The 14610-nt window shown below is 38.2% G+C and overlaps 1 protein-coding gene across 1 annotated transcript; it reads left to right on the top strand.

Moving 5' to 3' along the window:
* Positions 1-315: 315 nt before the first annotated feature.
* Positions 316-14535, top strand: LOC308387254 (complement factor B-like). The gene is made up of 18 exons (XM_080867202.1): positions 316-2114; positions 2862-3068; positions 3153-3338; positions 3609-3785; positions 4127-4213; positions 7953-8092; positions 8872-9016; positions 9109-9234; positions 9398-9496; positions 9693-9827; positions 11422-11528; positions 11925-12054; positions 12175-12313; positions 12423-12496; positions 13268-13368; positions 13462-13591; positions 13706-13755; positions 14259-14535. Exons 1-18 carry the CDS (start codon positions 2057-2059, stop codon positions 14430-14432), a joined length of 2265 nt encoding a protein of 754 aa, XP_080723328.1. The 5' UTR covers positions 316-2056; the 3' UTR covers positions 14433-14535.
* The last annotated feature ends 75 nt before the right edge of the window (positions 14536-14610 follow it).

The following is a 14610-nucleotide window of genomic DNA, read 5'->3' as shown; positions in this document are numbered from 1 at the left end:
AGATATGCCAGTCATTGCATTCTGTCTTCAGCGCTTTGGACAGCTTCCCAATTCTTTTTGAATTGGGCTTGTAAAGAGCTGAAAAACATTTTAAATCTTTCTTTGAAATTACTGATGCAGGTGTTTCACAGTAATAATTGGCACTTTGCTGTTTTAAGAAGTATAATAAAAGATAGAAAACAAACAATAACATGAGAAGAAAACAAAAACCCACCCATCCTCATTTAGAGTCGCCCTAACTCAGGTCAGCACCAACACAGAAAGAATGACACCAAACTCTACCACTACCCTGACATTAAAAATGATGTCCTAATATCTATTCCCTTCTACAATATATTTACCAATATTTATACACTCACTTAATGTAATTACATGTTAATAATCTAATGTGACTCATTGTGCAGTGTAAAAAACTATGTAAGAAATACAGATTATGACATTTACAATAACATGCTAGCTGCATGTGGAATCCACAAGATCCAATTTTAGTAACAAAAAGTGCTACAATACACGTGGGTCAAAAATAAGGGAAATGCAATGCAGCTGTGAGTTTCATGCAAATGAATGTTCAAAAAGCCTTTCTTGCCATGTGAGAAAACATTTTCTAGTTAATGGATGTTACAAAGCTTTTATTTAAACCACTTTCAGGTGTCTGGAAGTGTGAAGCTTCAGCTGGAAGCTCCTGCAGATACTGTCATTTCAGAAGGCCCTTACAGAACTAAGGCTTTTCAAATTGAGGGCACTAAAGGGAAAATAATAGTGGAGTTTTGTTACTGGAGGAACTGATGTGTCCAGTATTCACACTGTAAAACTGCCCAGTTAGTCTGTGTGGCATGTAAATTAAAAAGAAGACCAAAAAAATCACATTTTCAAAACATAATCTCTTAAATGTTTTTCAGAAAACAAACTCAAAGCCAGAGAGAGCTTGAGGCACGACGGAGTGTTTAATCAATACTTGAATCAATGTGTCAACAAGCAAGCCTGGTGCTTTTGGGAAATGATGAAGTGAATGTTTGTACTTTGTCTTGATTTCACAATGATTTTGTTTTTCGTGTAACATGTGACAGCATGTGTACACATAACGGGAAATCCTGGATCCAAAAACCTTAGTTAAGGTCAGGACACACAACACAAACCATGCAACCCACATTTGTAGTTGATGCATTTAACTATTTCATATATAAACAATTGAATAAATGAAAACAGTTAATCAAAAAATCAAAAATCTGAGTCAAGAGCACTTTTGTTACTGTAGTGCTTCACCTTTTGTTTTAAGTGAAAGATAATTGCTTAATACAGCGGTTCAGCTGCTCAGCTGCTTTCTGTTTGTCACTTCTTATTGCACCAACCAGGTGTTATAACACAACATCACATAGTTTGGCATCTTTTTCATAACATGAGCAAAGTCTTCCCAGAAAAAAAGATATCAAGAAAAAAGACAGCAAAATATTCCTAGTAAAGTGTCAAGTGTGTCTTTAATGGAGGACCAGCTGGAGATCCAGAGATTGGGGGCATTCGGGATCAGTTCTTGGCCTCGTGCCTTGTGTACTCTGAATTTGTCAGTTTTCCACGTAGTCTTTCACAAAGTGATGAAGTGATCTTCATTCTTATTGCTGAAAGATACAGAGACTCTTTGTATAGCAAATCTTATTACTAATGAACCTAATCAGTTTGGTAAATGTTTTGCTACTGGTTGTATTTATTTATGTATTTAATTGAGATGCTCAGCACGTAATAAAAGTAAAGCGAAGTTTACAAATAATAACTACTGTAAATAGCGTCCCAGCTCACATTGTAAGTAATATATTAGATAAGAGATCTTTGCGTAATTCTAAATAAGTTATCAGTTGAGAAGGATTTATGTAAATGTAGAAATTGTTTGAGTGTTTTCTGTGATAAACATGTATTGATCCTCTTTTACGGGTCATAAAGTTAATAAGTACCAGGATGGTCTTTGTCCACTCCCAGTTTAAACATCACTCTCTATTCCGAAATAAATCGGCCACTTCTGCAATATACTCTCATTTTTAAACTGTCCCCCAGTTTAAGCTTCAAGATGGGATTTTCTATCCACTGGAGTCGGCTTGCAGCGCTTTTATGTGCACTTTGGATGGGTAAGATACTTTTATTTTAGATAAAAAATTATATACAGTTTTGAGTTTCCAATAATGTTTTTGTTGTTTATTTAGGTTTATGCATTGTATAAGGTTTAGTATTCATAACATAGTTATAAAAACTGATCAATTTTCAAATATATTTATTTATTAACTAATATATAACTGAATATTACACAAACGTCCTTCTATCCATCAGGTTTTAGAGACTTCTATGCTTATTTTTCTTAAGGTACAATAGTTTTATGTTCTTAAAACTATGTTATGTTCTTAATTTGAGGTAGTTATATTGCCAAGAATTAAATAAAATAAAATCATTATCAAGTAGCAACATCATCAAATGTGATTATAGTGAATTTTAAAGATTTTTTTTTCAGAAAATGTAAGTCTGTTCTAAATTTTGTTCATCTATTTATGGAAATAAAGAAATAATGTTGTGTTAAATATAAAATATCAGACTTTTGCATTTTTACACATTAAAACATAACAATTTAAATTCTTGTAATACAAACAATACTTCGCAAAGGTAAGTAAAACAATGTATAAACCCTTCGTGATGATAAGATTTTAATAAAATAATAAAATGATGATTTTAATAAAAGAACGTTTATTCATTGCATACTGTGCACTTTAAAAAAAGGCAAGTTTTCAATTTTACACTACTTTAGTAATTGTGTAGTGGTACGTATGTAAGTGTATGATATACTTAAATTGTAGCCTCTGAGAACTGTGGACTTTTTTTTTCAGGAGCTGGTGTTCGATGTGCTTGCCCTGAGAGTAATTTGCAAATGCAAGGAGGGAATTACACACTGAGTAACAACCTGGAGAGAGGCAGCATGTTGGTATACCACTGTCCTGAGGGCTACTATCCATACCCAGCAATAACCCGCTTATGTCAGGCTAATAACTCCTGGAGACCAAAACCCAAAAGATCTCCAGCTCAGAGATGCAAGCGTGAGTGGCAAAGATGTTTCTCCCTTGCCTCACACTGCCTGATAACAACATATTAACTGAGGGTCCTTTTGTTTTGTTTCACAGTGATTGAATGCCCAGACCCCAATGTGCTAGAGTACGGAAGTGTCTCCCCCCCTCAGGAGAAGTACTATGTGGACAACGAGACCACGTATGAGTGCTACTCTGGATACACAATGCAAGGCTCAGTCACACGCGCGTGCTTAAAGAATGGGAAGTGGAGCGGCTCCACTCCAATCTGCAGGCGTGACTGTGAGTCCCAAACAGCAATGATTAAAACTTGATCATTGCTGTTCCAGCTTTCTAGATTTCATTCTCGTATTTAAAAAAATACAATTTATTATGTATATTTAGACAGACTGAAATTGACATTTTATACCTTTAGATTTGACAGCTGTTAAAACACACAGTATGATGAATGTAAGGTTTTTGTTGTAGCCCCACAACGGTCTTTTCTTGAGTAGGTGCTTGCATTCAGGCCTTCCATTGGGTTTTTGACATTGGGTTTTTTTCTTACCAAAGCTGGGGATCATTGTCCTAATCCTGGTATCCCACCTGGTGCCTCAAGAGTGGGGAATATTTTTGGAATTGATGACACGGTGAGATACACCTGCAATGGAAACCTGTTTTTGGTGGGCTCCAGTGAACGAGTGTGTCAGCAGACCAGCGAGTGGACTGGCATTGAGCCAGCATGCTACTGTAAGAATGACACAAACACATACTGTTTACACTCTGTGCCATCATCTTAGCCACTCTTTGCTCTTTTAAATGTTCTGGTTGTATGATATATACTGTTTTCCTTTGGAGGCCTTAATGGTGGGAAGCCAGTGTGGGATCACGTCCTGCTGTGACTTAGTCACTGGTTAAGCAAATAGGATCTGCAGATGTGTGCTGACCATCTAAATATCACGTGTGCAGTGACAATATGATCCCTCACCAGCTTCTTATCTATAAATGTTTCCTGAAACTCCTGAGAGTCACCTTGTTATAAAGTCTTTCTTTAGTATAATTGTTATATATCACATACGTATTTCTTGCAGATAAACACACCTTCGACACACCACTGGAGGTTTCAAAGGCATTTGGCAATTCAATTAAAGAGAGCCTGACCACTTTAGAGTCCACAGGTAAGTTATTGATCAACAACTACATACTCTCACTGGACACTATATTAGCTACATCTTGCTAGTACCATTCTGGAGCCCAGGTACAGGATATCTTGAAAAACGTTCAGCAGAGAATTTGGTCTATATTCACATGACAGCAAAATGCATATCTGTTGGCTTCAGATGTGAATCATCCCCACATCCCAAATATCCTTTGTTGGGTTGATAGCTGGTGACTGGAGACCATTTGAGTTAATTTACTGAAGTCTTTGAGAAACCAGTTTGAGATGATTTGGGCTTTGAGACATGGTGGGTTTCCTGCTGGGAGCAGCCATCAGAAGATGGGTACGCTGTGATTGCAAAGCAGCAGACATGGTAAACAACAATACTTAGGCAGTGGCATTAAAATGTGTTCTGTTTGGCCCATAATTTGTCAAGAAAACCATCCCACATCATTGCACAACCACCAGCAGGGTGAATTGCTCATGCTTTCATGGAGTTGTTTACACATCATGAATGTCTTTGCACTATAATCCGAATGTTGCAGCAGAAATCAAGACTCATCGAACCGGGCAAATTTTTTCAAATCTTCTGTTGTCCATTTTTTGTGAGCCTGTATGAATTGTAGTCTCGCACTCCTGCTCTTAGCTGACAGCAGTGACAGCCAGAGTGGGCTTCTGTTGATGTGTCAGGCATTCAGAGATGCTCTCCTGCATACTTTTTTTGTAACCAGAGGTTTACATCAAGAGTAGCAAAGCCGAATTTGATGCTGAGATTCATTGCCTGAATCCGGCCTTTATATCAACTTTATATTGGAAATATAAATGTTTGTGAAACATCTGCTTACATCTCATTGAACTCAGTTTTGTAAATCCACGAAGAGCAGTAAACATCAGAGGAACAGCAGCAAGTCAGCTGATCGCAGCTTGTACACCAAGAAAATCTACAACTCACAATAAAAATTATACTGAGGTTATTGTTCCCCATGCTGAGTCAGTACAACGGATCTTAGGGTACCACATCCACTGAATCCCACTTTCACCCCTGGCTGTACAAATTTTCCAGTTTAGGTGTGAAGGCAAAGTCACTCTCTAACACACATGTAACAAAAAATAGAGCTTTTTTAAAAAAAATTCTGCTTTTTCTCTGCTCATATTTTACATATCTGATTCAAGCTTTAGTTTTTCACTTTTACTTGCGTAAAGAAGTTGATTCAGTACTTCAACTTTTACCAGAGTACTTTTAACACAAATATTTGTACGTCAACTTAAGTATAAATATGCATACTTATGCCACCTCTGGTTGTGACAAGTGGCTATCTGAGTTACTGTTGGCTTCCTATCAGCTCAAAGAAGTCTGTCCATTCATAGGCGGCTGTGGCTACAATGTCAGGGCAGCTGTGGCTACAATGTCAGGGCGGTTGTGGCTACAATGTAGCTTGCCATCACCAGTGTGTGTGTGAATGGGTGGATGACTGGATGTGTAAAGCGCTTTGGGGTCCTCAGGGACTAGTAAAGCGCTATACAAATACAGGCCATTTACAGGCCATTTTTATTCTATGACCTCTGACCCCTGGATATTAGGGGTGCAACGATACACAAAATTCACGGTTCGGTTCGGTTCGATACTTTGGTGTCACGGTTCGATATTTTTTCGATACATAAAAAATGTTCATGCCTTTTTAATTTGTCATTTATTAAAATTATAAATATATATTTTAACTCAAAAGTACAGTTTTTAAATTTAACCCTAACCCTTGTGCGTGTTTTTTATTTTTACAGCGAATGCGCACCTGCGGACCACTTATGTGCAGCCCTGGTTATTTAGCTCGTCATATTGCAGCCACAGAAATTCTTTTGTCCATGAAACCATAAAGCTGCACTTTCTTTTTGCCTTATAGTCTGATTTGTCATAACTTCTCCGTTTTGTGGTAAGCTTTTCTTTGGCTGTCACTTCTTCACCCTGACCTGTCTTATTTGGCTCAGCAGAACTAAAATATATATCTGTCTGTGAAGGTTCTCAGTCATCCAGGTCATCGTAGTCAAATATAAATCCTGCTGCTTTTACACACGGACTCACATAAGCTCAGCGATTCTCTGCGCGATCAACCTCTCACATGTTTAAGCTGCGGGAGATTTCACTTGTCATGTTTGCATAGTAAGCTAACGATTAATAAGACGATGTCAGAGGAATTGGTGCGCAAATTATCATCACTCACAGATCAGTGCTGTCGCTCTCTATACACAGTTCGCGCGATTGCAAAGTGAAAGCAAAAAAACAAGCGCAAATTCAAACGAGATTTCAATATGTCACATATTGACAGTGGCTCACCGATGCCAATGACATAATTACCCAGCTACATTTCCGAAAGAATGCAAAAGCATTGACATATATTTTTCCTTCCTACAATAGCCCGACGGGCAGGGCAGAGATAGATTTTGGTAGCCCGACTGAAAAAATCGCTAGCCCCAGGACGTTGGGCTAGCGATATTGCGAGCCCTGTATCTGATTGAGGAATCACTCATCTTTGGAAAAGAGAGTTTATTACAGAGAAATGTCTCTTTCCAAAATAAAAGCTATACTATCCGCTTCTTCTGGGCTATATTCTCAGCAGCATATTAAACAGCTGTCTAAATGACTCGGCTAAAGTTAGTAGCATGCTTGCTTGTTTTTTTTCTGCTTCCACTTGTCTTTGCACTAGGATGATGTCGGCGTAAATGTGCAGTCATATTCGTTGTGTTCCCACTAGTGCTTTCAGGTTAATCTCGTTGAAATGACCTTAACGCCACAACACGGCAAATCTCCGTTAACGAGCTACCGCCGATCCCCCCGTGCATGGGGCTAGATGGCCAACACGTTAACGAGCTAACTGCGCTAACACACTAGTTCCCAACATACTGTTTTACTTTAGTCCATGACTCGCTTACCTTCAGGGTCATACGTCACATGAAAACCAAAATAATTCCAAACGCCAGATCTGAATGAGGGTGGGGGAGGTCCATGTTACAAGGGGAGCTTAACTTCTGTCTCGCTAGCTTGCCCTGCGCTCTTCCTTCTGACGATGCTGTCTATGTTGAGCGCTCAGTGAATCTGCGTTCGACTACTCCGCCTAGGCTGCACTGTCGACCCTAGGCGGAGTAGTCGAACGCAGATTCACTGAGCGCTCAACACAGACAGCATCGTCAGAAGGAAAGTTGATAAAATAAATTACAAATTTTGTATTGTTCGATACATATGCTTACCGAACCGAAAGCACTGTATCGAACGGTTCAATATCGATACGAATATCGTTGCACCCCTACTGGATATGTAGTTTTTTCTATGCAAATCCTAGAAATGGTTGTGCGAGAAAATCCCAGTTGGTCAGCAGTTTCTGATCTACTCAGTCACCTTTCTTCAGTCTGATGCTCGGTTTGAACTTCAGTGGGTCGTCTTGACCACATCTGCATTAGATTCGATTTTTGCTTTAATGAGCAGTTGAACAAGTGTATCTAATAAAGTGATGGGTGCGTTTTGCTGTTTAGGCATATTTAAATAACAATAAAATTACTTGTGGCAATGACTGGGGGTGTTATGAGAGAATTAATCATAGCATAATAATGCATGCTTCTTTGTTGTTAATTCAGCCCAACAAAATGTGCTAATATATGCAAACATATAGTGTAACAGAGTTGCTATCTGTATAATAATTTAACAATGACAGTGTTTATTCAGACTTTTGTTTGTGAGGTGTAAGCTGACAGTATCTTTTGTCATTCAGAGAAAACACAGGAGGGCAGAAAAATCAGGATTTCAAAAAATGGCACACTTAACATCTACATTGGTGTGGATATTTCTGACAGCATCAGCGAAGATTATGTCAATAAATCCAGAGACGCTGTGGTGAAACTCATCACAACGGTGAGAAACAAACAGCTTTTCTTTCAAAAATTGAGAAAAAAAGTCAAAAGTAGAGTTTTCCAAAATGATATGAAAGCACATTTTACTGGAAGCTTTTTGTTTTTTATGCTGCTACAAAACCTCCTTTTGTGCTATAGCGTGCTGATTTTGCGAACAGTCAGCAACATTGGGCTTGGACTGGAGTTATATTAGGATTGCTTTGCAAATTGCAGGCTCAGTTTGGAGGTCTAACGCTGTGCATAGGGTGAAGCTACAGGCTGCTGTTGAAGGATGCTGGCAACATATTCGCTGAGTCTTTAGAACATTCGATCAGATATTTGATAAAATGACAGGCTGCAGTTTAATTATTCACGTGTCACTGGTTTATTTCTGCCTTTAAATGTGGCACATGGACCCACAGGCGTACGTGAGTGTGAAGCTTTTTACTCTGACACACTTTAAGGAGCGCATCTTCCATGATGTACACATAACGTACACACTAAATCTCATCCAATCTGGCTGCCACCGCAACGTCCCATTAGAAGTAAATTTCATTATGTATTACAATTCATAACCATGACTGATGCTTCTTGGCATGAGTCCTTTGGCTGGTTGTCAATGTTCAGCACAGGATACGCTAGCTGCTGATTTATGGACCAATTACTAAACAAAATAACAAACATAAGCAATCTGAAATGTAAGGAGGTGTTGCATTAAGTTTACACGTGTTCACAATGGCGTGACAGAAGTTCATATGAGATCAACTCTTTATGTAACCGATTTCCTTTATGTATCAACAGATTGCCTCCTTTGACGTGACCCCAAACTACGAAATCATCTTTTTCTCCTCTGAACTCTATGAAATTGTCAACATTATTGACTTTATGGACGGCACTGCCAAACTATCAGATGTCAAAACTAAATTAGAAGAATTTGATATTGGTGGTGAGTAAAGCACCTATTGCTATTGTACTCTGTTAGTTTGCTTCTAACAATAAGTTAAGGAATGTGCGTTTTGTGCTTCTTCCTGCTCAAAGACAGAAACACGGGAACAAATCTGAACCTTGTCTTTGAGGAATTCTTGGAGAAAATGGCTCTTATAAAGTTTCAAGCTGGAGAGAATTTTAAGGAGCATCGTCACGTCATCATCGTTTTTACAGATGGTATTTCCAGCCTCTTGATTAACTCTGCCGTCAACAATAAGAAATGCTCGTTAACTTCTTGTTATCACAATGTGGTTGTTTTTTTTTTTTTTTGGCTCTAATAATATCTAAAAATATCGGGTTTTTTTTAAAAAAAAGGTTTTGTCATTGTTTTTCACAACAGGGGCTTATAACTTGGGCGGTTCACCAGCACCCACTGTAGCGAAAATAAAAAACTCAGCATATTTGAACCTGGCAGATGGATCCAGAGACGACTATCTTGGTGAGTTTTCCATCCAATTTGTGCATGTTTCTATTTTTATACAGTGTAATCATTCCAACTTGATCCTTCTTTACAATAACATTTTATTGATACACAACAGTTTCTTGTTCGATGCTCGCTTTAATGCATAGCGTGCTCAATAGCATTCTGTATATATTGTATATAAATAAACATGTTATGCTTCATTCTGCTACAGACATTTATATCTTTGCCATTGGAGATGACATCTTTGATGATGACCTAATGCCCCTCACAGCAGGAACTGGAGGAACCCATTATTTCAGAGTTAAGGACTTAGAAAAACTACAAGACACTTTTGATGAAATGATCAGTAAGTTGTGTTTGAAGTGAAGCATGAACGTCCATCTGTTTGTAGTTCAGCTGTGTGTGTATTTGTGTGTTTGCATTCACTCCAGCATTCATCATCCAGCACTAATAAACACAAGGGAGACAAATGATCATAACTGGAGGCCTGCTTGGTTCTCTCGTTTCCTAAAGTACCTGAGATCAGAGCGATTACTCTTTATCTAGCCTGACACCAGTGATGTAGCCGTGATAGAAATATGATCATGTATCCCTCTGGACCTGTATAATGCAGTTTAATGTAATGTAAAGGGTTTGAGATACTGAAATCCAAACTGAATGCAGCCTAATGTTCATTGTTCAACTTCAGTCTTCACTGCTGCTGCTACCAACTACTACTAACAACAGCAGTACTGATGATAATAATTTATAAAAACCAATTTAGAATTGAACAAAATTGCAAAGTGCTTCACAGAACAGATGAAAACGAAATTTTAAAAACTTCAATAAGAAAATAATGATAAGTCATGAAAAAAACATCTTACTGTGAAACTGCACACTCATTGAGCTGCAGTGTTAATGTGGACTGTATTTTACAAAATATAGATGATGTTGTATTCAAGAAGACTTTAAAATGAGGACCTGCGAGCATAAACTCATTAGGAATGGGCTCACTGTGCTTACATATGCAAGCACAGTTATTATAGTTAACAAATGCTCTCCACAACATAAAAACTAAAATGAAAGCAAACCCACTACGTAAACAGAAATTGAACTTTAATTATTTCAGATTTAAGGACTTAGAAATTAAACTGAATTACAAACAAACACATTAGAAAATACAAAGCCTGGGGAATTTTTCCCATTCCCTTCCATACAAACAAGCTGCTGACCAATGAAAAAATCCAAGTTGCTCCATGTCACTCACAGAAGCTACGTGCAGTTTTACATGCAGTCATATGTGAGTCCATGAACATAAGCAACCTACGACCAGATGATTAATGTAACTATCGCGATGTCAACCACTGGCTTTTTGCATCTTGCAGCTAAGATGTTGATTTTGGGGACTGGAGGGGCAGGTCTGAATGGGAACTCGCACACGCATTGTTTTTTTTTTTTGTTTGTTCTTTTTAAACATACTTAATATTTCAATAATAAATTACAGAGATCAAGACAAAAAGCCTTTTCCCCTGTAAACTTCTACAGCACCACAATTACCCCAATCTGGTGGCCCTCTGATAGAATTTAGGCTTAAAGCACTTCTGAATTGGCACTTTGAAATTAATTTTTCCAATCTGGAGGCTACATCCATGTTGTATACTTATGCAACCTGTCTGTGCAGCAGGCCACAGTCCCTGTCTGCCTCACGTCCTTTATCATTTTACCTGTAACAAAAAGATCAGCTGTTTCCTGCCTCAGTGATTACCGCGATTACTCGCCCCATCTCCCTGACTATTTTAAATGGTAAGCTAAGTGCCACTTCTCTTCCGTGCTGAAAGCTGCAAAAGAAATTTAATTGATAAACACATAACAAAAAAATGTATTCCTTGTCTTCTGCTATCTACATGAACAACACTGGATTTTCTATTTTTAAATATCATTCATTTATTGTTTTCATGCAGATGAAGATGAAGTCAAGGGTCTCTGTGGACTTCACAAAGAGTATACGGATAACCGCAATGAGCTGAAGAGGAAAATGTATCCATGGATGGTGTTTATTTCTACTCAGGTGAAAAGTTTCGCTGTTTCATTTAAACCAGTAGAGTAATGCGACTGAATATATAAATCTCTATCCTTACATGTTTGCTAGTGAACCATCCAAAGACTTATAGGCATAACTTTGTGCTGAACATTGGGGAGGGGAGGGGGGGGGGGGGTCTGTCTCATTGAATAAATAAATCTGAGTAAATTCCCATAGCCCCCCTGGAAATTACGCCCCTGCAAAAACTCATAGATTTAATGAATTTTTATTTTTAGGTGAACAGACATCAGATTCATCTACCATATTGCTATGTTCTCCCTACCAGATGTTTTACATAGTAGATTAATTATGTAAATTAAGCGTGTCTTGCTTCAGTGCATGCAGCAGTCTAAGTATATGATTGTTTTTTATTTCAAATTTTAGGCTGACGGTCACTCGAAGAAATGTATGGGCTCTCTGGTGACGCCTGAGTTCGTCCTGACTGCTGCTCACTGCGTGTTTGGTTTTTTGCCTGACAAAGTCACTGTTGAAATTGATGATGGAGATAACAAAAGTAATGAAAACTTTATCTAAAGATAGCATGATACCCTGTTTTATAAATTTGCTATAGATAAATATGTCTAATGTTTTTGATTGATGATATTAACAATAATACAACTGATTTTTTTTTCAGTTAAAAAAGCAAAAACTTTATTTTATCATCCACTCTACAATGTTACTGCCAAAAAGAATAAAGGCATTAACGAGTTTTATGACTATGATGTGGCTCTGATCCAACTGGAGAAATATGTTGTCATATCCACTGACGTGAGGTAAGAAATTAGGCTATGCAAATTATTCTGTTTGTACTGTACTGATTTACTGATTATTGATAAAACACTTTTTATTGTTTGGAATGTTTGAAATAATAAATTTTTTCAGGCCCATTTGCATACCTTGCACCCGGGAGACCAATGCTGCTCTACATTTGGTGGACCAGAGCTGCGAGTCACAAGGTGTGATAACTTTGTGTGTATGCTGTATAGCTTCATCATAGAGCCAAGTCTGTAAAAACAACAAAAGATATAGAATTTTATGTAGAGCTGGGTGATGTTGCCTAAACAGACTGTGAGTTATTGAGCTCAGAGCCACACTGTCCTTATATATTTGTACAATTAGTTTTGTCATTGTCTTTCTGAAATAAGCAAAACCCTAAGAGGAAAGTGGATAACTGGACTGCAAGTGGTTGCAGACCTGGTCCAGTTTTAGAAGCAACCATTGCAAAGGTAGCAAGATCGCACGTTTATCACACACAGTTGTGCTGCAGTGTCCAACCACTGTTTTTCTTGTGTTCCCCACAAGGAAAAAAATGTGTATCTCGTGACCAGCGTTTAGAGGAGTTTGCTGGTTCTTGCTCCTTGTATTTGCTTTGGCTGCTCGCAGGATGCAGCAGACAAAGTGATCCAGTGTTTAGGGACTCACTTTGCAAATTTTCACTGACACGCGGATGTTTGCTACACATTTCCATTATTCTTTTTCTTCGTGCTTCTGCTTGTTTTGTTTTTTTCCCTAACTACTACTTATGTGTCTGGTGTGCATTGGCTCCCTGTTTGATGGTTCTTTGTTGCTTTTTAGCTTTTCCCTCTGTTTCATCAGAAAGCTTTGTCTTTTGTTGGGTATACACTGTGAATAGGTATGCTTTGTTGAAAAAAAAAAGAAGGAAAAAACTGATGGAACGGGTTGCAGAGTGGCTCACCTGTATTCTTCTGTCTCTCTGTTATCTACAGAGAGACTTCTGTTAAAAAATCACCTCGAAAGACTGAATTTCCTGACAAGGACAAGCAATGTAGTGGACCTGAAAGATGTCCATGCTAAGCTTGGTGATAATGTAAGTTTTACACTTGTGAGCTGTGTTGTGCATGTGTCTTTGGGTATGTAAGCACAGGTTCCTTATTCTTCTCCTAAAACCTCTCCGATGTAGAGATATGAATGCATCAAACATGCCGTAGGTGTAGAGGGCATAACGGCTGATACACTGAGAGATGCTGTGACGGATAACTTCATATGCACTGGTGGTCGGGAACCTTTCAGAGATCATATTGCATGTACCGGTAAGTTCCTAATTTTATATCAAATTTTATACTCCAATACAGTGACAGTGGTGCAGATGAGTGACTCGGACTTTGTTTTTTTGTATCTCTGTGTGTTTCTATTCATTGGTACAGGTGACTCTGGAGGTGCTGTGTATAAAAACTTTCAACAACGCACAATACAGGTAGGCTGCAATATACACGGTGCAACCACTGCACTCAAACGGTTCTGCTGCACAGCCATTACAAACAGAAAAAACACACATTTTAAATTTGGCTGACATTCCGTGCAAAAGTCCTACTCAGAACAGACAGACATCCAAACAGCAATTTTAGCAAGAAGAGCAGGTAGTGAGCAAAGATTTCCTTGGTTTGGTGGCGTGAGTGGTAGCACATTGGTGAGTTGACAATTTGCAGGACTCAACCCCGTGATTGTCAAGGTCAAGGAGAAAGCAGAATCAGTAAAGCGATAAGTCGTGTACGACCGCTCCATAAGGCTATCTTACATGTGAGGGCAAATCAGTGAAATCTAAATCAGCTACTTTGTTTTGTATATCACAACCAAGTATAACCTTAGGGAATAAATTCACTAAGAAAATAAGTTCATGTCATTTTACCTTGTACATTCTTTTTTAAATAACCAATATTTTAAATAACCAATTGTTTTTTTGTTTTGTTTTTTTGACAGGTCGCATTGGTCAGCTGGGGAAGCCAGAAAGTGTGCACAGCCGGTGGTGTTAAAGAATCAACGTCAAACTCCAGAGACTTTCACATTAATCTCTTCAGAGTTATCCCTTTCCTCAAGGGTGTACTTGGAAGACAAGATATGGACTATGCACCACTTGTGTTTTTGGAAAATTAAACTCTTTGACATGCTGCAAATTCGTTTTGGGATTTCTCTTATACAATGTGTGCTCTGTTTAAAACGCTGCCTTGGTTTATTTTTCTAATTGAAGAACATATGATTGAACCCACTGAATCATTCATTTATTCTTTTTGTCACACTGTAAATTCACAGTGAAAACAGACTTTCACAAAGT

Source organism: Rhamphochromis sp. 'chilingali' (assembly GCF_963969265.1).
Source record: "Rhamphochromis sp. 'chilingali' genome assembly, chromosome: 19".
NCBI lineage: Eukaryota > Metazoa > Chordata > Actinopteri > Cichliformes > Cichlidae > Rhamphochromis > Rhamphochromis sp. 'chilingali'.
This window is presented reverse-complemented; position numbering and strand designations above follow the sequence as displayed.

What these genes read in the sequence shown, in the direction of transcription:
- LOC308387254 (XM_080867202.1), top strand. Translation starts at nt 2,057, where the DNA reads ATGGGATTTTCTATCCACTGGAGTCGGCTTGCAGCGCTTTTATGTGCA. An exon ending in ATCCAGAGACGACTATCTTG is followed by an intron (nt 9,497 to 9,692) that starts GTGAGTTTTCCA and finishes ATTCTGCTACAG; the next exon opens with ACATTTATATCTTTGCCATT. An exon ending in GTCATATCCACTGACGTGAG is followed by an intron (nt 12,314 to 12,422) that starts GTAAGAAATTAG and finishes AAATTTTTTCAG; the next exon opens with GCCCATTTGCATACCTTGCA.